This window comes from Hypomesus transpacificus, chromosome 6, assembly GCF_021917145.1.
Source record: "Hypomesus transpacificus isolate Combined female chromosome 6, fHypTra1, whole genome shotgun sequence".
NCBI classification, from domain to species: Eukaryota; Metazoa; Chordata; class Actinopteri; order Osmeriformes; family Osmeridae; genus Hypomesus; species Hypomesus transpacificus.
The window spans coordinates 11066476-11090454 of record NC_061065.1 but is presented as its reverse complement, the minus strand read 5'-3'; the positions used below and the strand labels follow the sequence as shown (position 1 = coordinate 11090454).

The following is a 23979-nucleotide window of genomic DNA, read 5'->3' as shown; positions in this document are numbered from 1 at the left end:
TTACAGATGTTACTAAGGCTAGCTTGGTGGAGTAGATTTAATTCATCAATACTGAATCCATCAGAACATTTTATTAAATGTTTTAGAATCAAACAGGGATTTATCCATGTGTTCGTTCATCAGATGAGTCACGTGAAGTAAGGCAGTGTCTGGAGTGAATTCTGTGCTACCATTTTCTTTTTATCAATCAGACAATCAATCTATCAATGTCAGTCAGTCAGTCGGTCAAGTTCAGTCATACAATATAGCTGTGAAGAGTTGAATAAAATAATGTTGTGTATTGAAAGTTTGTTTGTAACCCTCTGAAAATATGAGGGTCTCCAGCATGAACCATCTCTTCTAGTTGCATGTTTATTTGGAAATTATGCCAATAAGCACCAGAGAGACTATAACAGCTGACATATGGCATACTCTGTACTCTGTGTGCTTCATGTGGTTTTGTACAAGTTTGTCCTTTAATGTGAACACTGCTGCAAGATGGTCTTGTTAAGCTATGACTGGATGTCATGACAACAGAAGAAACAGGAAACTGTATAGTGTGATCTATCCAAACAATCAAATCAAAGTAGATTTCAAAGTCAATACCTTTTGAGGTGGCATTTAAATAAAATTCAGTCAGCCGCTTGTTCACCCTATGTTGTAAAAAAAATGACATTATAAAAAGAAAGGCAACTTGTAGTTTATGATAACAGGATTATACATTGGAAAGACTGACCACATAATTCAGCCATTACATGTAAAACAGTCGCAGTAACCAGGAAACATCTACACAGTAAAATGTTTGTGTCATGGAATATCATGACTAGTAGTCATTTGTCAACATACCACCCTCACTCTCTTTGTATTGTAGCCTCACATCCACATAGGGTGTTGAAAGGATGACATTATAAAGCTGTGATTGACATGATGCAAATGACGCTGAACAAGGTTTGAATAGTTTAATGAAATTATATTCAAATCTTATATCCTGCCCTTTGACCAAACTTTATTTTGATTGATCCTGCAGAGATTATTATTCACAATATGGTATTTTATCAAGACAATACAGCTGTATTTTTATTTAAATAAAATTGTGATGGAAGTTCTATGGGTGTATGTGAAGCCCTTTGTGACATTGGTTGTAAAAGGGGCTATACAAATAAATTTTGATTTGATTCAAATATAAACCTATCAGATTTTTTAGTCCTTAAAAGAGTCCTTAAAACATTGATGACTCGCTGGCCTGACCAGCTTGCCACTTAACCCATTTTCAATGTCTCAAGTGCGTATTAATTTAGTAGGATGAAATATAAGTTTTATTTATCAGAACGGATGGGGAAGAGACGCACCAAATTGGTGTCTGGGACACTAGTTCGCTGCATCTGAACATTCCTTTGCAGATAAGGTGGCTGACCAATCACGTCTTTGTCGCTCATTCACACCATCAGGAAACAAATGTATCAGACACCAAAATTCATTTGTGAGTAAATACATAAAATAAAGAGACAAAGAGAGTTCATTGTTTTCGGGAAGTAGGGTTGACAGCTCCAGTAGAAAGTATCTAAGACGATGCTATTGTTGCATTCTTTTTCTTCTTCTTGTGCTTTTTGGATTTTCTCTCCACTATCTCAACCACCTCGTCATTGTCGTCCACTATCTCAACCACCTCGTCCTCCTCCTCCTCATCATCATCCACAACTACAACCTCCTCCACATGTTCCCTCTGTTTCTTCTTTTTCTTTTTGTTTACAACCTTCTGGTCCTCAGTTTCATTTTTAGTTGGTTCTTGTCCATTAACTAAATCTGTTTCAGCACTCGTTTCTTTCCGTTTCTTTTTCTTCTTCTTCTGAGTCGGAGTCTGCTCCTCCTCGCAGTTCTGTTCCTGACCGGGGGTAGCGTTGCAGTTCTCAGACAGCAGGTCTTCCTTCTCTGCTCGCTTTCTCTTTCTCTTTTTCTGCGAGGGGGTTTCCTGGTCCTCACAGTGCACCACTATAGGACAGACTGCACACACTTCCTCCTCCTCCGCTTCCTCCACCACCTCTGCAGTCTCCTCTCTTTTCTTCTTCTTCTTCTTCCTCTTGGACTTGGGTTGCTCTGTGTCATCTGTGGTGTTCTGAATGTAGTTGGAGGTCTCTGTTGGGGCCTGTGTCTCACTGTAGTCCTCCGCTGGTCCTCCGCTGGAGCCAGGATCCTGAGTCTCATCACGACCCTTCCTCAGGAGAGCCATCCGCTGGGCAAAGTACTCCTGCATGGTGAGGGTGCTGGTGACAGTCTTTGTTATGGACTCCACATCAGGGTCAGGGCTCAAGGATGCCTCTTGCTCCTCCTCCTCACCCTGGGAATCAGAACAACTGCTCTCCTGGACAGAAAGGGGACAATGGGAGAAGATTTAGATGTTATGGAAAACTCTCCCTACTTGCACAACATCTTAGGAAAATGACAGGTGCACTAGCATGAATCCCCTAAATGTTCAAGGATGGCTATCAATAAAATTAAGCAATTATGCCATGCAACCTGATAAATACACCAAGTTCCAGCATGTCGCTGGCAATACACACCATGGCACAGCTTACCTCCCCACCCCGTTTTGTTCCCTCCCATATTAAGTCACTTAACCGCCGAGCCTAAACACACTACCCCTGGCGTGTCTCAACTCCTCTGACCTCTGACCTGTCTCTGTAACACCCTGAGGTGACAGCACATCACTGCTCTCATGAACTTGGAACGAGTCAACTCCTCCTATTAAACTTCAATGGGTCAAAAAAAAAAAAAAAAAAAAGGCTATTCCTTTATAGTAAATGTATTTTTTTGACAGAAAAATATGACACTGTCTGGCATGACGGCTGTGAAAAGAAGGCCGACACTTAACTCACATGAAGCGGTCTGAAAGCGAAGTGCTTAAAAAAAAAAAGGAATGAAACGTTGAAAAAAACAAAACCAAGACAAATACAAATGATGAGAACAGCAGTAAAGGAGGAGTACACATGGTAACTCTCCACAGAGGGACAGTCTACATTTAACTGTACAGACTACAACACTTTGTCACACTGCTCCAATGGCCCATTTGTCTTCATTTTCCTAATGGCCTATTCAATGCATAATGATTTGTCCTGAAGAACACATTCTCCCTAGGAGGACCACACTAAACAATGCCACCCCGCTCCCAACATTACCGTAGAGACACAACATCCAGGACGACATTTATTAAAAGCTACAGATGGGAGATTAAATAAGACAAACCCCTGCTTTGCGGTGAGGCCTACTGTGTTTACATGGAGATTAGGATGAAAGGGTAACCTTAGCATAACCATGATTGATTTAGTAGCAGTAAGTCAAACAGGGACACTAAGGAAATGCCGACACCATAGGTACAATCTACTGCAAACTATGAGGGAAAAGAACAAAGGAATATCATTTGGCTTTATAAACTCAAAACCTGGTTGTAGCTACTCTTAAAAGCTCAAAAAACAACCTTTTATCCACAGCCTAAGAACAAAACACAACTGATTTACAACTCATCGGAAGACATACAAAATGTGTTTTAGATAATGTATTTAGCTACTTAAGCATTTCGAGAATATTGCAAGATTCACACTAGGTTAGGTCTCCTGGGATTGGAGGTAGCAACCAACTGGTCATTAGTCTTTGTCCTTAACCAACCAAAACACACCTTATAATCAATATTATTCCATATGGGGAAGGTGTGTATGTGTGGGCATTGTTTTGAGGACTTATACATTGATCAATTGGCAAAAACAGATACATCATTCTATAAATAACAATGTCCAATTGAATGTATTTCTTTCAATTCGAGTTGTGGTTTTTTTCCTCTTCTTCATACAGTGACAAACGCTGTGATTTGACAGGAGCCTCCAAATTCTGCTCTTATTAACTAGATGGACCACATCATGATGACGTGATGATATCAAGTGTTTTCCTGCACGCTAAAGCCTTGCACGTGATCTATAGGGTGCACCTGTGCACCATAAGAGTTCAAATAATCTGTGAAGTTTCCTGCTAGCGCAGACCTCTGGTCAAAATGCCTCCAACTTCTAACAAGGAAGAAAAGGGGCCTGCAGGGGGGGGGGGGGGGGGCCATTAGACAAAACTTTCAGACTTCCCCAGAAAAAAAATCTATACTCCCTGTAATTGCACAATGGCATCTCCTCTGGATGGAGTCTGGGGATGGGGGCTTACGGCTGATAGGGTCAAACTAACATGTAACAGGGATTTGGGATGATGGCTAGGGGGCACTTTCCAACTGCCTGTGAAATGACTCTCAAGGGACTGGGTAGGGGTGTGAGAGGTGGGGGTGAAAGAGGCGGTAGGGGAAAGAGGAGAGGAGGAAACATCCCCTTCATCTAGGCAGTATGGGCTTGGTGTGTGGCTTTTCCTCTCCTCGCCTGGGGACCTCCATTAGGCTCATCGGTGATACAACGGGGAAAAGTGCTGTGCTGAGCACAGGCTAGACTGCGTGCCACACACCAACACGCAGGCACAACACACGCAGAAAAACACACACACACAAAATAACACACACCCCAACACCCAGGCACAACAGGCATACGAGACAACACAGCAAACACTCACACAAAAAACAATTTCACACAGAAAAACACACCAACACACAAAAAAACATGCAAAAACACACACAAAGACAGAGTCCTACTCCCAAACACTGCACTCCTATGGTGACAGCTCCAGATGCAGCTACAGTACATCTATTTCCTTACCATTATAAAACAACTACAGGGTGGCAAAGGAGTAAAGGAGGTGGTGAACACACCTATACCCAACCACCACCTCCTCCTCCTCCTCTTTCACCTCCAAGCTTGCAGGAAGAGGATGCACTCCCCATGCCGTGTGCAGCTGGGAGATAAGGTTCCTTCGGTAGAGCAGAGGCCTGGCGGGCTATCAGCCCCTTCCTGCTCCCTCTCTACCCTGGCTGGGGATGGGGCTGGAACACAGGCAGGGCCACAAGAGGGTCCCAGAGAGGGGGGGGGAGGAGGGTTCTGCAGGCCTCCCCTTTAAGACACTCCAGCTTCATCTCTACTGGTAATGTGTCCACAGGAGAGGCAGGAGCGCCAACGCCAAGACATAAACGAGGAAGCCAAGTCATTCAGTGGCATCATCAGCAAATGCAGAGCAAAATGATGAAGCAAAAGGTGAATCCTAATGGCTTCTGCTACCTTTTAACAGACTTTAAACTGAGACAAGCACATCAAGTTTACAATAAGAGCTACTTTTTAGACAAGTGTATTTAAAGCTCTAATACAAAAAAAAAAAAGGAACAGATATCTGGGTGCTGCTTTTGCTTTTTACTGAGTCAGCAATGGGCTGTTCTCGGAGTGTCCAGGGATTAAGACCTACTTATGAGGGTGACATGACACAATGCTGAGATGCCGTAATCAAGTACAATACTGCAATGGCTACAAACTTTGCAAACCATCAACCAGGATGACTCGTCCCCTCCCTAGTAAGCTGCTCAAGAAAGCCTCATGACATTTACCTTGTAAATCCTTCATTACTAATACAGGTGGTTAATAGTGATGGTGTTTTGAGAACATCTGTCTTGTTGTTTATGTAAAACGATAGCCTGTTAAGTCGGCAGGCTCAAGGTTGGCTTACATCAAAAGATATTCCTCAAGTGGCCGTCAATGTCAAATGTGCAAGCGGGGCTCGTCTTGATCTAACGTGAAGAACAAGAGGATTTCTGACATTGTGACAGGAGTAATCCATGATGTATTTGAAGTGTTGAGAGAAGGCACTTCTTTAGGATCTGATAAGACCTGTTCAGCCTTGTCACAAAAGGGTTCATTTTCTTAACTGTATACAGCTTGGGATAATACCTCCACCTCTAGCTAGACGCAGTATTACAATTACCAAACACCGCAGAGTTCCTTGATCTCCCTGATAAGTCCAGTAATACTGGATGCCTGGTCTTGACTATACCGAGATTAAATAAAAGCTTAAGTGGATTATGAGTCTTCAGTCCTCCCACTGTGCTTGTCACAGAGGGTGGACACATTTTGGTCATCAAAAAAAGTATTAGTTGGGTGAAAAAAATTGACATTTAGGCGAGTTTGTTCCATCCCTCACTCACTCACTTTCAGGATCAAAGAGTTACAAGACGGTTCCATCCCAAAGCCAACGGTTTCTCTTCATTGGCAGCTGTAGAGTGAGAAAAACATCCAGACGCTGTCGTACTGACTCAGTAGCTCAATATCCCAATCAGAGCCTTTGTTAGAACTTTATTCTCCAAAAAAGTGCCGGTTTGCATTACTGATGGCTGTTTTTCTATAATATCATCATGCGATATTGTGGGAGGGTCAGTTAATTATCTGGAGGGGCCCTCATTGTCCTGCCACAATAATAAATGTGGGGATAGCAGGGGTCTATGGATCTAAGGACCATTTTACCCTGCTGCCCTTCCCTGGCCAGCTCCCAGGGCTGCCCACTAATCCTTTATGGGCCTGGCGTGGGCGGACATGAACACTGGGGGCTCTCCCGCAGCTCAGACATGACCATGCCACTCCATCCGTCATAATCAATTACTTGTACACAGAAACACACTACCGATCGCGATGGTGTAAATGATTCGATATAAATATTTAAGTTATGTTTTGTGGGTTATTCTTTCCTTGCTAAATGCAGGGTAATAGGGTCATATTTTTACACATAGTACAGGCACAGAAACGGGAATTAGCCAAAATGGTATTGTCTAGCAACAGTATTTGATAATAAAGTATAAAATTTGGAGGCAAGACAATTATTGCAATGAACTACTAGGCTATGACCTTTACAAAAACAGACCTTCCGTTTTGAGGCAATCTCCTTTCCGTGGCGTTGCAGGAACGTTTATCATGCCAAAAAATGGAAACAGCATTATGCATGCAGGTTGACTACCCTGTGCTTGTTTAACATGGTGAGAGTCTGCCAGCAGTGCCTTCCACCCCCAGAGCATAGATGTCACCCCTCTCAAGATGGAGGATTCAGCGTTTACTCCCCCCCCCCACCCCCGCCTTCCTGCAGTGATTTATTAGATTAAAGAGGCAGTGATTAAACTGGAGTCAGTGGCCCTACCAAGCCGAGGGGGGTTGGAAACTCTTCAGGATGGTTAGCATCATCGGGGCTGTAATTACCCTACCCCATGCATTCCTACCGCGGCCCCGTAACTAGGAGACAGACGCTTTCTGTTCCCTTTTTCCCTCTGCGCTAATCTGTACGCGTCAGCGAGCTGGCACCGCTTGGAGACACCCATCGAGTGAGCTGCCAGGGAGCGGGGATGGGACGGGGGGTGGGCACAGGTGGGGGTGAGCAAGGGGGGCAAGGGACAGTGTCACTTGGCAGGCCCTCTTATTTTTCAGACGCAGGAGCGGAGGCAGCAGTGGCGGGCCCTGTCAACGCCCACGCTCTTTGAGAGGCAGCGCTTTTGTTTGAGGCAATTAGATGCTATCCGAGAGTGAATTAGAGCTCCTCAGTTTCACAACAAACATGGCAGGAGCATTAGCCCCGTGCCGAGCAGGCAGGACGGCCCACCACAGGGCACGTTCAGCATGTTTAACAAGGGAACCTGCAGCGGATTCAAGACTAAAATAAGAACTCTATTTCAGCATGCTGTTAAAAAAAAAAAAAATCCCCTTTGGCAATTCCATTATGAAATACCAGCAGGGTTAAGGAAAACAAACGCTTGACTGTCAACACCTTAATGAACAATTAAGGGAGTGGAAAGTGAGACTAATGAGAATACAATTGCTTGATTGGAGGGAAACATCTAGCTAAATAAAAAAAACATCTTTAACTACAAAATATAATTACTTTGACAATATATGAGATACAAAATGAAAAAGTGTTTACTGAACTTCCATTGAAAACTGGTATTTCAATGTACCATTTTGGCCAGTTTTGTTAACAACCTGAACCACGATGGTCATGGTGACAAGTAGTAACATACATGATCTACTTTTAAAAACAGTAAAAGAAAAACACTCAAAACTAATATAAACCTCTGAGAATGTCTCATCTAACCATTGTCCGGCATCACTCATGCCTTTGCATTAGCCTGCTAGCCTATATCTCTGTGGGCAAAAAGACACCACGCTTCTGTGCAGTCAGCAGTGTTTTCATGCTCATGACTCTGCCCGTCGCCTCCCTGGCGCATCTGCCAAACCCCCAGTCCACTCCGCCCCGCCCCCTTTTCCTTACGATGGTGGCGCCAGGGGAGGCACCCGCTGACGTGTGATCCTTCATGTGGACGGGGCGTGGGCAGGAGAAACCAGCAACAGGTGCCACTCGGCGAGGCCCGGGCTCTGGCCCTTTGTGCTTGAGTGGGAGTAGGAGAGGGCAGGGAGGTCAGGACGACCCCAGGAGCACGCCATGCCGACTGCAGAAAACTTTCTGGCATCTGAACGGGTCAAGACTCACTATAAACAACAGAAACTAACAAGCCACTGTTCATCAATTGCTGTGTTGAGGAGGAGAGCAGCATGGATGAGGTGTAGGAAACTTGTCGCATGACAATATGGATGTGCTCTCTTTATATAACATGCTGCGTTATGGTATATGTTTTTGTCAGTTTAATCTCAAGAATATGTTATATAAGAGTATACACTACAATTCTGTTTCTTTGGGGTTGTTTGAAAGTTATTTTGTCAATTATTGCTCAGTGAATGAATGCTACTTGTAACAAAATGCATTGTTCTTTAAACACCTTAATTATCTGAATGAGCCACAAGAAAAACAATTTGACTGGAATTCAGGCACCTCGCCAAAATCCATGTGAATTCATAGTCAAATTGTGGGTCCTTAGTGGTTACATAATCTTTTAGGAGGTGGTTTCCCTTATTGTTATCAACTATAAACTGATTACTTCAGGTCTAAACATAAAAGCTCCCCCTTCAACAAAAGAGACTAATTTAAAAAAAGGTTTTGTATGGACAACATATTCTAAACTCAAAGATATCTAAAGTCCAGTTTAAAAAGAGGTAAACCATAATATTCCAGCAAGGATAATGATTTACAAGGAATAAAACAAAAAGCTCAATAAATGTCACAATGTCAAACATACAATTGTCAGACAGGAGCCTTTTTCCATACCAAAAGAGGAAAGAAATATAGTCTGCGAAAACTACAAAACTGTAGGGCTTTGGCGTTTCCACCTTTCAGACAGGCTGGCAGCTTTAAAAATGAGTAACTTTTCTTGATGTATGAATCGGCGGGGAGTCTATTTATCAGCGGGCCCTCTGCGGTCGCCCGCGAGGGTCCCTCAAGTCACGGGCCGCGTCGCTCCCCTTTGACTGATTAATTAGCCAATCAGAGGACATTTTTCACCGTGCGGCAGGATGTTTTATTTCAGCTAATGCCGGGCTTTGGAGCCGGGGCCCGATGGAGCCTCGTCGGCTCTTTCGGCTGGGCGGAGTGGCCAGGCGAAGGGGCAGGAGAGATAAATCAAGGCTGCTTGGTCCTCCCCGAGGCTCCCCTAACTAAACCCCCTGAGGAGAGAGCAGAGAGCTGTGGCAGTGGAGGGAGGGCTGGGAGGTGGGGAAGGGGTGGCAAGAGTAGTAGAGGGGAGTGGGGGGTTAGAGGCAGGGGTGAAGGAGAGGGAGAAGAGGGGGGAGGTGGCAGGAGAAAGGGGAAGAGGGGGGAGGTTTAGGGAGGGTAGCAGGAGTAGTCAGGAGTGTTGGGGTTGGATAGGGGTTGGGGAGACTAGGGGAAGGGGGAGGGGGCACAGGAGTCAAAGGAGGGGTAGTGTGGGGACGGGGACACAGGACGGCCAGGGGCACTGCTCGGCCGCCGATAAGCAAAGGGAGCATGAGGCTGCCAAAGCACCTTCATTTAGAAAAATCCGAGGCTCCTTGATATCTCTGCAGGCGAGAGCCTGTCGTTTGTCTTGCCGTGAGTAATTGTGTCGCGGAGCAGACAAGAGGCGAAGGAAGGAGCTGGAAGGGGGGCGTGGGAGGTGTGATGGATGACAGAGAGGAGTGTGGATGGACAGCTGCTCTGACTCTGCTGGATAAGCCACCCTGGTTGGGGAGGGTTGAATAATGTTTGGATGGAAATATTTGCAGGTGGTTGGAGACACGGGTGTGGAGCCTGGGAGTCTCCGGTGACACCAGCATCAATCATCCACACTATGAGACAGGTAGACTCCTGTAGTCCTTCAAGCTAAAGCTGTTTTTATTTTTCTCAGAAATGTGTTCTGTTGATTTTCTGCATTACATTCTGAATGCACCATTTGTATACTGTTTTGGATAAAAGCATCCGCTAAAAGAATAAAGTCTAATGTCAAAATACAATGTAAGAGGACAAAAAAAAAAAAAAATGGTGTAATGAAAGTTTTAGAAATCATGCTGACTTGAGACTGTTGGTGAGAGAAGACACTGAGCTCCATGAATGGATGAAGACGGGGCACACGAGCAGGTGAGGGAGAGGGCAACACTTGGCTGTCCTCCTGCTCCTCTCCATCTAAACAGCAAAGATTCTGGTGAGTAGGAGTGTGTGGAACGGCAACTGTGTGTGTGTGTATCTGTCAGAGAGTGTTGTGACTAGTGATAAAGGGCTGGCAGGAAGCACATCTCAGTGGAGGAAGGAAAAACCCCAGCAGAGAAGGGGGAGGGGGGGAATGGGGTAGGCGGGGGAGGGCGAAGGGAAAAGGGGGTGGTAGAAGTGGGTGGAGGGTGGGGTACGAACAGGGATAGGAAGGTGGCCACCGGAGAAGGAAGACACAGGTTTTTGGGAAGTTCATCCAGATAACGGGGGAGAGGGTCCCAAGGCCTTACCTTGAAGGAGTGCAGATAGGGGTCTGGAAGCAGTGTGAACACGCCCCAACCAGCTCTGCTGCCTCTGTTCTAAGTGTGTGTGTGTGTTAGCAAAGTGGACCCAGTGCCGCCAACAAACCAAACCTCCTATTGTGGATTTAGGCACTAAACCAGGTACACATGCAGCTTCCTGTGTGGATACAGGCCTCAGTCCTGTGGAACACAACTCTTCCTGAATAGATACATAAAGCTACAACTACACAAGTATGCACAGAAATAAACAAGACAATATCAAACATCCCATTGCATGAGTCTGAGTTTAAATACTCTTCAGTGTGTGGCGAGGAATCACATTGTAGTGTGACTGGGTCGCATGAGATTCACGCTTGCAAACCGGCAGTACCGCCACCCCCCCCTCCACCATTACCCAGCAGCCGCTGTTCCTGGGCCATGCCACACTACCTCATGGGATACCATTGTGAATGCGCTGAGTGTTTTTTGATCCGGCCAATAGGGTCCCATCAGACCAGGACAATAACAACCCGTGACAAAACGATTAGAGGGGGAGGGGGATAAGGAAGAAGAAAAGAAAAAAAAAGATAGAAAAAAAGGCACATATTGCTTGCGTTTATTTCCAATGCTAATCATCGTGGGAGATGAGGCCATTGTGATGCCGATGGCCTGGCCTCAACGGGGAATGCAGAGCCTCTTTAACTGGAATTATGGATTTGGGGCTGCCAATGTCTTACAGCCAAAGATGGGGGAGAAAGAGGGGAGGGCTGGGGGAGATGGAGTCAGTGTCCAGTATGCATCCTAGTCTAAGCTACACCTGTGTTTGTGTTCTGTCTGTGTTCTGAGGCCTGAGACGACAGGAAGGAAATAACAAGCTTGCAGAAAAACCTGTTGAGACAGACAAAAGACGCGCCCAACATGTCACAGCTCAGACTAATATCTTTTTAAAAGTGGTGATGAGATAGTGTCTAAATGAAATATGGAAGGCAAGGCTATGGAACATATGTCCTGTTTTACCTTTGTCCTCCACTTAAAATATTTATGCCATGACTGTCATAACTCAAACACAGACAAATACACAGTTGTGACACAAAAGTCAAGTTGTTTCCCCACTAATGATAAGGCTACCTCTCGATACATCCTAGGGAATTGTTTTCCTGTTAAAGAACTGATTTCAGCCTTACTTAACCTCCTTCTATAATCATTACGTATAAATGAACTGAATAAGTGTTTAATTACAGCTTGTTTCCTCTGTTTTCGTTTCCTTCAGAACAAATAAGGTGCTAAGCAACAACATGAAGCAGGCAATCCCACTGACACCTGAGCACTGGGATTGCATGAGTCAGTAACACCTCGTCCTAGCTACGCTACACTGAGACAGCCACCAAATAAACAGCTCAAGATGACACCATGTACTGAACAAATGTTGATCTTTGTGATGTAAAAAAAAAAAAAAAACCATGCCCACAATAAACTAATTCAGTCATTTCTGAATCTTTTAAATCAACAACCTTAGTTCACTCAACTCACAATATCCCCCCCCCCCCAAAAAAAGAAACATATTCCAGTTGTTAATAAAAACTTTTAAACTATTCTTTTTCCTATCCATGCTGGCATTACAATTTGGCTTAACTACTGAAATAAGACATGGTGTAGGCTGACAGTCACATTGCTAATTGGCTTAATCAGCTAAAACAAACGTCGTCGACAGGGACCTCTATAGGTTGGAGGCGGACTTGCAGCTTCATTAATTCATCAGAGTAAACCAAAAAGAGCCATATGGCAGTTTTCACTCGCAAGTTCTATGTGGCCAAACCAGTAAAGTTGAGTTGAAAAACTGAGCAAACTGATCTTTTTTCGCAGGTGTCATCATTACAGATTTCTGCACACCTCACCCCAATTCTCAGTTCCCTGGTAATGGTGCCCTTTGGCACACGGAACGACCTGAAGCCAGCTCTCTTCAGAGAAGGAGGGAGGAAAGAAGGTAGAGAAGTAGAGGAAGAGAAGGAGGAGGAAAAAGGGCTGGAGTGCAAATCCTTTAACTGGATTGAGGCGCTTTCACCTCTAACGGTGGCCTGTTGTTGGTGCTCAAGCTGCACGCTACATCACAGTTAATCCAGGACCACAGACTGCTGGAGGCCTTGAGCCAAAGAGGGGGTGGGTGACGTTGTGTCAGCTGGTTATAGCAGCGGTGGTCAGACTTGATTACAGTGTCAGACGAGGATAAGACAAATTAATGCCAGAGGTGTGCCACCCCCAGTGTGATCCTATTGGACAGGAGGTGGATATTTTGGTTGATACATTTCAATTTAGATTAAGCTTACAATGACTTGCGGAGGTGTTTCACCCCTGCAGCAAAGGTTCAAGTCAATTAGGCAGGGATGTGTCATCCAGATCATTAACAGGTGGGAGTTGGGGAAGGATGAAGGTGGTGGTGTGTTACCTCCTTCTGGGTTTTAGAGTGTGTCGCCCTCTTCCCAAAGATACAGGCCAGGTCAGTGTCACTGCGACTGGACAGGTCCTTTCCTGGAAGAATAGATTAAACAGATACACTTTTATTAATGCCTGGCATTACGCAACATTGTGGCATTGTGCCTACTTCACGAGTTTGGGCCAATACAAATGGATCAAGCTCTTTCTTATGCATCAAAGGTATACTCTTTCAGTATAATCACACATTGAATTACACAGCTCACACTAGATGTTTTTACGTCTATACCTTGGGGGATGAGGTAATTCCTGAAAATTAAAAAATGAATACAAGGAGCAGAAATGGTGGCACATGCCGACCAGTCCCAATTTCTCACAATCCACAAAACAGAACAAATGCTTCTAGCTATTTATGAACTGATAACATCTTAAACTTTTGCTAAAGCCGTTGAAGGGGAGGAGATGGGGGATGAAAAAGTACTTAAAAGTGGAGAAAAGACACATTTTTGCATGGTCGCTTTGGGATAAAACGACCAAGAAGAAAAATAAACGCGCAGCGCCAGGAGGACCTGCCACGCCTTCAGCCTCCCGTTTTCCAGTCAAGCCTCAAAGACTCCAGGAGCACAAGGGCCGGCCGTCTCGGACTCAGAGTCCTGTTCATACAGCTGCATCCTCTTCCTTCAGCAGGGCTCTGATAACATTTGGTTATTTATTGCTCCAACCGCCAACCCTCTCCTCCTCCTCCTCCTCCTCCCCCTCCCTGCCTTTCAAAGCCAAAGGGTCCAGGGGCAGAGGATTGACCAAGCAGTCGGGTGTTTCAAGTGGAAAACAAACAGGGGGGGCTGTCTGTGTGTACCCTACTGATCTTGGTCGAAGGTAAAATTAGACCCGGCCGTGACATGTTTGGGCCTCAGGAAGTATCTGTCAAAATGGACAGGGAAACTTCAGGTGAAAGTGTTAGCCGTAACATGGATAAAAAGGATCTTTAGCCTTTTTTTTTCCCCCCACTGTCTTGAACGTCCCAAAATGGCTGGTTGCCATTGGCCTGGACAGGAGGGAGGGTTTTGGCGGTTCACAAGGGAAGCTCTAAGGAATACCTTGTTTGGTTCCAAGGTCACAGTTGACAATGCAACGATTGCCAATGAAGATGCTTGCCAAACCAGCTTAACCCCATCGCCCTCTCAAGCAGATTGACTAATCTGACAACTAAAATACTCAGAACACAACCTGAAAGGTACTGGGGCCAACATCAAAGCTATCGTGTCCCAATTAATGCTGAGTGACATTTAACTGCACGTTCTGGAGAGTTTAGGCCAAAAGTGTTTTTGTAAAGATTGGAATAGTATTGGCTTAACACATGTTGCAACACCAGCAGCAGTAGTATAGGGTGACCTTTAGTTTACCTTATCAGTACACTTCACATGGTCTGTGTCAGCAACCCAACACTAAATCCACCTTTAAAAATTACATATTTTAAATGCCAAGTACTTTCCTTGAATTTGAAACAGAGCGAGGGTAGGGTTCTATTGTATTGAGGGCCCCTGAGTGATGCCAGACACAAGCGCTATGGACTGCAGTGGTTACATTCCCCATCAAATGCCTACCTCTGCCTGACAGGTGAAGGCTACAATTAAAACTGGGTTACTGTTTACACTGTGAGCACAGGTCCAGACAGCAGAGATGCTGGTGCCTTTCTACTGAAAACGAAGGCCATCAATCCTCCATGCTAGCAGTGAGGAGGCCTGGACAAAGAAGAAAAAAAGAAAGAAAACAAATCTAATGAAGACTGCTTTTTCACAATTACACTCACCTTTGTTGACAAAATAACTCCTGAGTTATGGAATTCAATAAATATCAAAATGTAGGATCATTTGCGATAGTCAGACAATAGTTTGCATCCTAACTGTGGGAAACTTTCAACAACATTCTTGACTGGTTGAGGGAGCTTGTTGTTCCCGCTCATGATATCGGTTCACTTCTATGAGTGAATATAAACAGTGTCCTGTTCTGTTTTAATTGCAGGTGAGTTGACAGAGCTGCATAAGCAGCACCGGTGACCAGTCCACCTTTCAAACTTCTCATGTAAATGGCTTAGTCACTGTAAATCCATTACCTGCCTTAACTTGGCAACTGCCGCCCTGGAGAGGTAATCATGCAAGAGGCATGTGAATGGGCGTGGCTATACGCCAGTTGCCAAGTAACCGTTGGTTGTCTGTGGAGATAGAGGCAACACTTTACCTCAGGTGGGTGATGTGGGTTTATGGACAATGTCTGTAACCATAGCGGCGAGATAGTTATTTGAACCTCAAGGAAATTGTTATGTCCCATTTACCATACCCTGGCAATGTAAATTGATAATCTATTCTTCCCACAAAGGCCTGCTTAGCATTAGGCCATTACTTTCATAACACTGTTATTAGCAGTTTGTGGACAAACAAGTCTAGCCAGCGTCCCTTTAATGGCATGACAACAAGATACTCCTGATGTAAACTATCCTACAAAGTACAACCTGCTGTTTGGCTTAGGCTGTCCATTGGGTGCTAGGGCGGTAATGGGAAATTCTATGAATGCTAACTCTTTCTTTGTTGCTAATATGTTATCAACAAACATATTAGCAGATGATATTAGCAACTTTGCTCTAATTATAGGAGCAAAGTTTTTTCTTTATTGCTCCATTATAGCAAAAATCTACCCCTGGCCAAAAGTCCCCATACCAAATGCCAAAGGAATGCAGAGATGATATTTTGGCAATGAGTGGGTTTATTTTGGGTTTTCTATCATGGAGGTCAATGAGGTTGTTAGAGAAAGGCTGGGGAGGGGGGGGCTTGGAGGTGGAAGGGCAAGGCTGTGAGGATGTCCATCCTCTCCTCCAAGTGTCTCCTGCAAGGTGCATCCAAATCTCTCTTATTTATCTATCTGGTGCATGACCCTTTTCCGGTCCCAGCTAAATAAAGAACACCAAAACAGGACCTAAAGGGTCTGGGGGACAGATCAGGCCTGTGTTATCAGAGAAGGGGTCACCTAATGGGTTACACAGACGCTAGTAGATGTTGTTCAGGGGGGAGGGGGGGGGGTGCTCAAATGGAAAGGCCAGATGCCCCAAACAGGAAACAGGAAGTGGCCATTGAGTGACGTAGCAGTGAGTCTTCCAGGTGAGGTGACAGCAGAGGATTTTGATATTGGCAAAACAGGGTCAGTTCTAATAACACTGGTGTAAGAAGGTATGATGCGATATCTAAACTATTCACAAATGTTGCTGCTGTAAAACTGTTTTTTTTCTTCATAGCATATGTGAGCAGAACATTAAAGGTGCTTATTTACATGGTATGATTTTACTATATTATTATCAACATATAGCATATAACATATCTTCATTGTGGTGCAAATGGGCCTATTTGAATCACGGATGCTCACAATTCCTCCCCTCACATTCATTTAGAACAGGTCATCCCCACTCCAAACACCCCCATAGATCTGCAATGCAAGTGGTTCATATCATATCCATCACCAATGGACCTGAACATTTCTGGCCTGATGCTTGGCTATCTGACAGGAAGTCATGTCAGGTCAGCAAACAGGCAAGTTTCATATTAACCTCCTTCCCTCTCTCCCCCTTTAACTTCTCTCCGTCTCCATTTTCCCCTCCCTCTCTCAGAGAGTGGATTGTGGTTAGGCTGACAGAGCCGTTCCTCATCAACCTGGTACGGCGTGATGGAGCGGTGCTGTGACCTGCGGCTGAGGTCAGCAAGGGGGTTGAGGGGCTTAGTGAGCTGTAGGGAGAGCAGCTTGGCTGTGGGCAGAGAACCCATGCAGATGATCCATCATGTGGAGTTAGAAGATTAACATTCGGCTGGGATTCTGCAGAGATACTGTTAAATACTCAAAGATTATTAAAAAATTATTTTTTGGGGTGTCTAGCTGTATTTGGTGTCTACTTGCAAATAAAAAGAACAACAAACGATATGCCCTTTGAGGCAGATAACTGACATGCCTGGACAGCCCATCTAAGATCTGACAGATGGTGATGCAGAACACCAACACTCAGTCCCTACTTAGCCGACCGTGCAGGGAAGATCTGATTCGATTAGGATAGGATATTTTACATGCACACAGGGCAGGTCCAACACGAAGGCTTAAATAAAAACAATACAACTTATCTCAAACTAACTTGATCACACCACACTCACCCTTGGTAAACTTCATATAATGGACCCTCTTTTTGGATGTCTTTGACTTTTGCTCCAGACTAAAACTCTGCTTCTCTTCTGTCGGGGGCTCTGAGAAACAATCAAAAAACGATCATAAACATGTCACAGGTGAGGAGTTACCAACAACCATATTTCACTTCCATCAGGCTACAATATCCTTCAGTTGTTCCATTTGTTTAGCAAAGAATATTTTTATTATTATTTTATTCTATTGATTAGCATTTTCTAAAATAAAGTCTTACAAGCCAACATTGTAGGGCCTTTGTGTCATAACAGCACCCCCTAGTGGGCAACAAATGAGCCGAATACGGTTAATATGATTGGGTACAGCAATGGTTCTCATACTGTGTGGCATGGGCTCCAGGATCATTTGACTGACAGCTTAAAATACCCTTGCATCAGGGAGAGAGAGTAAGGACACATGATGATTGCTTGGGCTTCACACTACATGCAAAAGTGGCCCAAATCAGATTCCAATAACTGGTCTGTCCTTGGATAGACAACCTATTTAAGGTTCATCTCTGGTTTTTGAATGTATTTCAGTTCCACAAAAATACATTATAAGGTCATAAAGAGCGTAAAAAGAACATCACAGCATTCCTGTGTGTCTGTCTTACCTTTGATGTCATTTTGACCATGGCAGTTGTTCAGATCGGCTAGAAGCTGGTTGAAGTCATCTTGATGAGCAATCCAATTGTCCTGTTAACAATTTGTGGGCCCAAAACACCCATGTAAGTCTTCCAATCACAATTTAAATGACTTTAGTTCAGCTTATGTTTTGGTTTAGGTACCTGCCGTTTCACCACATCGAAGGTTCCTTTCCCTATACCATTACACGTGTTTAATAAATTAAACCCCTACATGTAATTACAAACCAGCTCCTCTAACAGGTTAAACTATGTAAGAACAGGGTAAAGAAGGTGTATCCGTCTGGTAAAATGTTACCCATTCAAGACCATCACAATCAAGCAAGGAAACAACAGCAGATAAATCCTGCACAGGGTTGTAGTCTCAAGGACACATGTTGCACAGGGTTGTAGTCTCAAGGACACATGATGCACAGGGTTGTAGTCTCAATGACACATGTCGCACAGGGTTGTAGTCTCAAGGACACATGTTGCACAGGGTTGTAGTCTCAATGACACAAGTTGCACAGGGTTGTAGTCTCAAGGACACATGTTGCACAGGGTTGTTGTCTCAAGGACACAAGTTGCACAGGGTTGTAGTCTCAAGGACACATGTTGCACAGGGTTGTAGTCTCAAGGACACAAGTTGCACAGGGTTGTAGTCTCAAGGACACATGTCGCACAGGGTTGTAGTCTCAAGGACACATGTCGCACAGGGTTGTAGTCTCAAGGACACATGTCGCACAGGGTTGTAGTCTCAAGGACACATGTCGCACAGGGTTGTAGTCTCAAGGACACATGTCGCACAGGGTTGTAGTCTCAAGGACACATGTCGCACAGGGTTGTAGTCTCAAGGACACATGTTGCACAGGGTTGTAGTCTCAAGGACACATGTTGCACAGGGTTGTAGTCTCAAGGACACATGTCGCACAGGGTTGTAGTCTCAAGGACACATGTTACAACGAGACGTCAGGGGAGCTCCTCACCTCGTGGCTGGCAGCAGTTCCCAGACCCAGGTTGTTGTTCTTCACCTTGACCTTAATGTGTTCTGTTGACCCCTGCTCTGTTCTCCCCAGTCCCTGCAAAAGACACAACATCGGTACAATTCTGGATTCTGCTCTTCTCGAGTTTGCAAGTCCACTGTAGGTGATACTAAAACAATGACCACTAGTTGCCTTTCTTAATCCTGACCCATTCATTTGGTTCAAATGAATGGGTTGTTATAAACATCAGTGGAAGCCTTATTAATTTGGTGTGTTGGAAGCATCTACAACAAGCATGGCAAGGGATCCCGAGGATCAAGATCAAGAAAGACTGCACTACAGCATCCCTCCTAATACAATGGGGGTTAACATTAAAACTGGAATTTAAGCACGGTTGAAACATCCACGTTTCTTAAACTTGCCCCAAACTTCAGCAATACCCAATTAATATTACATGATATGTTACAATAATTTTGGCTTTAATAGCTAGATAGAAAAATATGTTAGTATTCACACGCTACCTTGCCCTTCGACCAGCCCATCCGCTCGAGCATCTTCTGGCCAAATTTCGACTCATCCTTACTCCAGGCGCTGTTCCTCGGATCAACAGACCACTTCTGCTTTCTCCGGGCTGCAAACAACAGACACCTTAGCTGGCGAGCTTTTTGAGGCCAATCACAAAATTACGTAACTAACTAAGCAAAGGGGATGTGTCACAATGTTGTGGTATGAATCAGTTGTATACTATAAGTTGCTATATTTCCATAATTATAGATACGTGACATTACAATCAATACAATTTAGACAGATAAGTATATAACATTAGTTGAAGCGAGCACACACAATTAACTTTCCATACTTGCTAGCCTAGCCTTGTACAATGCTAACTTGGGGACACTGTTTTCAACCCACACTTTCACAGAAGCGTTTTTTTAAAACATGACTTATTGTTAAATGAAGGGCGACTTGTTATGAACAAGTAATACAACATCGGAACCGTATTTTAACCTAATTAGATACAACATCCAGATATTTAAAAGTTCAGTGTAACACTCACGTTCCGCAAGCATGGACATCTTGGGGTCTTTAAACACGTGGACAGGTCCTGTGAGTCTTAGAATTGCCTGTGTAAAATGATTTATTATCATATAATTGTATTTAGAAATCGAATGCATTTATTCCAAATACAATTAATTAGTACAGCAATTCGTTATGTACAAATGGCCTTTGATTTGGATTGGATTCCTTTATATATTATTTGTATTTTTTACTGAAATTGGATGTTTTCTAACTCAAGGGGTCACCATTGAACCATTTAAATCAATTTCACCAAAGCGTCTCCTTTAATATTTTTTTTTAATAAAAAATAAAACCACGGTGAAAATTCAGAGAAGTGAACAATGTTAGTAAAAGTGTTTTTATTACCAGCAGATCAAGAAAGTAACGAAACTTGACTGTGTGGCTCTTTCAGTATGTTGTGCACGTGCAAAGATGGAAGACAACACGGCCCCACCAGCCTCGATCCGATTGGCTGGGGTACCACCTCGGACAAAATGAATGTACGTAATGTAACCTTTACGTAACAAGTGTTGTGTCTAAGCTATGGTTAGGAGGCGTTGTCCCTTTCAGTGTGCGAGGCTTGCCAACAGTCAACAAGCTATGACCTAAAGATCCTGAGCAATTCACATTGAGGAGAGGAGCCAAGATTCTGGCAAGATATGGAAAGTTTCACAATAAATCAAATTTGTCACTCTATTACTATCAAAGACAAAGATCTTAATGCATATTTTGACTGTACTGTAATATCCTTTGACTGGATAGTAAACGTTATGGTTCTGATAGGTACATTTCATGTTCATAAATCCAAATTGTCAAACTATATTCCGTGCTTTGTAGCCTATTTCTAATATACTTTAATCTTTTGATAGAATCTCTTAATCTGCTACGAAATAAAAGCGCCTTATATACTATTCAATATTAAATGGAACTGTTTGGAAACATGTATCTGCGCTATCTCTTTCTATTTTTGACTGTCTTGATTGTTATTCACTGTACTTTAATCTCATTGTTATTACTTTGTTTTTGTATTTTATGTTTTTAATTATTGTATTTGTAAATGGTATTTGTCCTATGCTTCTGTATTTGTGACTTGATTGTTCATTAATAAAAAAATTAAAAGCCAAGAACTTCTTATGAAAGATTTTACTAAATCTATGTCTGTAATCAAATGCAACAAAACCCCCAGTGTTCTGATAAGAAATGTCAATGACACCGTGTTTTTTATTTACAGTTATGGATAAAACCTTGCCGTTCCATGGTAGCAACACCTCTTTACTTGTCTTGAACACTTAATCTTACTTCAAGATTTAAAGATTGTCTGCCCTTGTTAAATAAACATTAAGATCCCTGTTTCAACACTATCAGTGTTCTTGGGAATGGCATTGGTTTGCTGACTTGTTTCTGCGTTCATGACTACAGTTTCTATGAAGAACAGCATTGAACGACTAGGAACTGTTGTGCAGGCTATATGCATTAAGCACTACATTGGTACCTGAACAATAAGATGCAACCAAGCTCAAGCCTTCAAGAGGAGACAGATCATAAATGAATCAGGGTTGGTGAACTGACTGAACGCCCAGAAGTTCATACTGTACTACATCCCTGGTAGACAAAGTTATGATACTATGAACCAATTAGCGAAAAATTACAGGAATCCTGATGGCTACCTTCCACACTATACTAATAGATAATAGATTATGAGGACACCTAAGGAGAAATCCAAACTTACTCTCTGTGCCATTTACAATATGATAGCCCATTTCACACAGTGTCAAACTAAAGCAATTAGAAACCAGAATACCCTTAATCTTAACCCTCTGATCCAGAATTAAATGATACTGAGGTAACTTAACTTTCAGATAGTGAAAGCAACAAATGAGCATTGGGTAATCTGATCCCAGATCTGTGTAAGGAAACCTTCACCTCAAGCAAGGGCTTAAGAAGGTGTTACAGAACAGTGACAGTAGCTTGAGATGGATCAGTGACAAGGATCAGCCATCATTCTTAGAAAGATCTGAAGGGTCAGCCCAAAGAACTGCACCACACAGTATTCATATTCTTTGCTATTTAAAACGGTGTAAAATTGAGCAACTAAATATGTACTTTTATCAACATAGTTCCTTTACAAAGGGTGTGGGGAAAAAGTGTAGGTCAGAGAGATGAGTCGTTGATCATACAGTAAATTAAGCAATCAGATGGGATTGAAAAAAAAAATCAATAATGCTTTGGACTGGTGAGATCTGGTCAAACAATAGATGTGCAAAACTCTCCAGAGCCCCTTGCCCCCAACACCCCACCCTCCTTTAGTATCTTCCTCATCGACATGCATACACCAATCTCCCCCCTCCAGGTCTACACCCACCACCCACTTGCTACCAATCTTATTACATTAAGATCAAACAAAAACAACAAGCTTTCAGGCTCTCCTATTGCCCAGAAGTGGTATGAGCCTTGGTGGGTGTGCAGGCACCAAGGCCTGTTGCATAACTATGGCTCTATCCCACACAGGGGAGCCCACCCCTGGTCTGGCAGCTCAGATTCCAGTTCTTGTTAGAGAAATGACCAGCAGCCAGGCCCTGACACATGCCTCCCCTCCTCCCCCTCCCACGCCTTTTTTTCAACGACCTAAAATTTCCCGCTTCTTTAGAGGCTTTGGCTCAAGGCAGTCAAGCCTCGAATACCGATACTGCCCCTCCTTAATACACCCACAAAAACACAGACTCTCATACCCACACACAAACACACACACACACACTCTCATACACACACTCCCTTGTGTTTCTACGTAATCGATACTTCTTGGTCTGCTTGGCCAATGTGTTCTTGAAAACCCTGACGGCTTTATAGGGCCCTAATAGGGCCTCAACGGCTGAATGTAAATGAAATCACCCTCTCAGGCACAGCCAAAGAAGAGAAGAACAGACGTTTTACAAGGATAAATGGGTGGAACGAAGGATGAAAATGAAGATGCAGGATCTTTCTTTCCAGAACAATTTCAGATCTGCTAGGGCCAAGGTGCAGAAAAAGGCAGTACTGTTAGGAATCTCTGCCACCGCAAAATAAATATACAAAAGGTCTGAGTGCAAATATTTTTGTGCAAATATATCTGCAATTCAGCAATACCTGAAAGACAAGTCACTAACATGCATACTTCTCTCAAGACAGGCTGTTCTTTGTGGAAATTCATGCCTGTGCATGTCTTTTCGTGTGTAAATTCACACTGTGTCAGCTGTGGCACTCATGTAACATCCTGTGGCACATTTGTGAGAATATCAACATCTGTGGAGGAGGATGAGGGAGTGAGAACACTGTGTGATATCATACTAAGCATGTTAGACCGCTTTCACCCAAAATGTCCTTTGCTCCACCTCCACCCCTTCCACCCCATCTCAAACAAAATGCCCCAAGGTCAGCCCAGGGAGGTGGGGAAGGAAGGGGGCAGGGTGCGTAGGTGAGGAGGTATGATAGTGTTCTGCTTGCTAAAACTGAAGGAAGCACAATGCCACATAATTGTTGGCCTCCTGCTTGACTTACAGCCAGTGGCGGTTCTAGACACATTTTACTGGGGGGGCCAAGCAGCGCCAGTGTTTAATCAGAGGGGCACATTAAAAACGTACACAAAATATATTTAAACATTAAATACTTAAATTTTGCTTTACATTAAAATCATACAAACGGCTCTGGCTCTCCCTCTTTTTAACCCTGTCTCATAAAACTGATTGATCAGCAGCATGTTTTGTGCCTCCATGGTTGAATACAACGTATACTTCCTTTTGGCTCAGACAAATACAATTCAGAAGTTTGTTGAGCAGGGATTTATTAACATAAGTTAAAAAGTACAATGATGTAACCAAATCAAACTAAAGGTTTCCTAAAGGATTCTAAGCAGCTCCATTCAAAGCTGAAGTCAACCTGCGCACAGTAA

The 23979-nt window shown here is 43.6% G+C and overlaps 1 protein-coding gene across 1 annotated transcript; it reads right to left on the bottom strand.

The window, feature by feature from the left end:
* Positions 1-64: 64 nt before the first annotated feature.
* Positions 65-20095, bottom strand: pinx1 (PIN2 (TERF1) interacting telomerase inhibitor 1). Its single transcript, XM_047021253.1, has 7 exons — positions 20053-20095; positions 19517-19626; positions 18999-19091; positions 18004-18085; positions 17366-17455; positions 13192-13274; positions 65-2338 (listed from the first exon to the last, which is right to left on the bottom strand). The coding sequence occupies exons 1-7, from the start codon at positions 20069-20071 to the stop codon at positions 1541-1543; spliced, it is 1275 nt and encodes a 424-aa protein (XP_046877209.1). The 5' UTR covers positions 20072-20095; the 3' UTR covers positions 65-1540.
* Positions 20096-23979: the final 3884 nt, after the last annotated feature.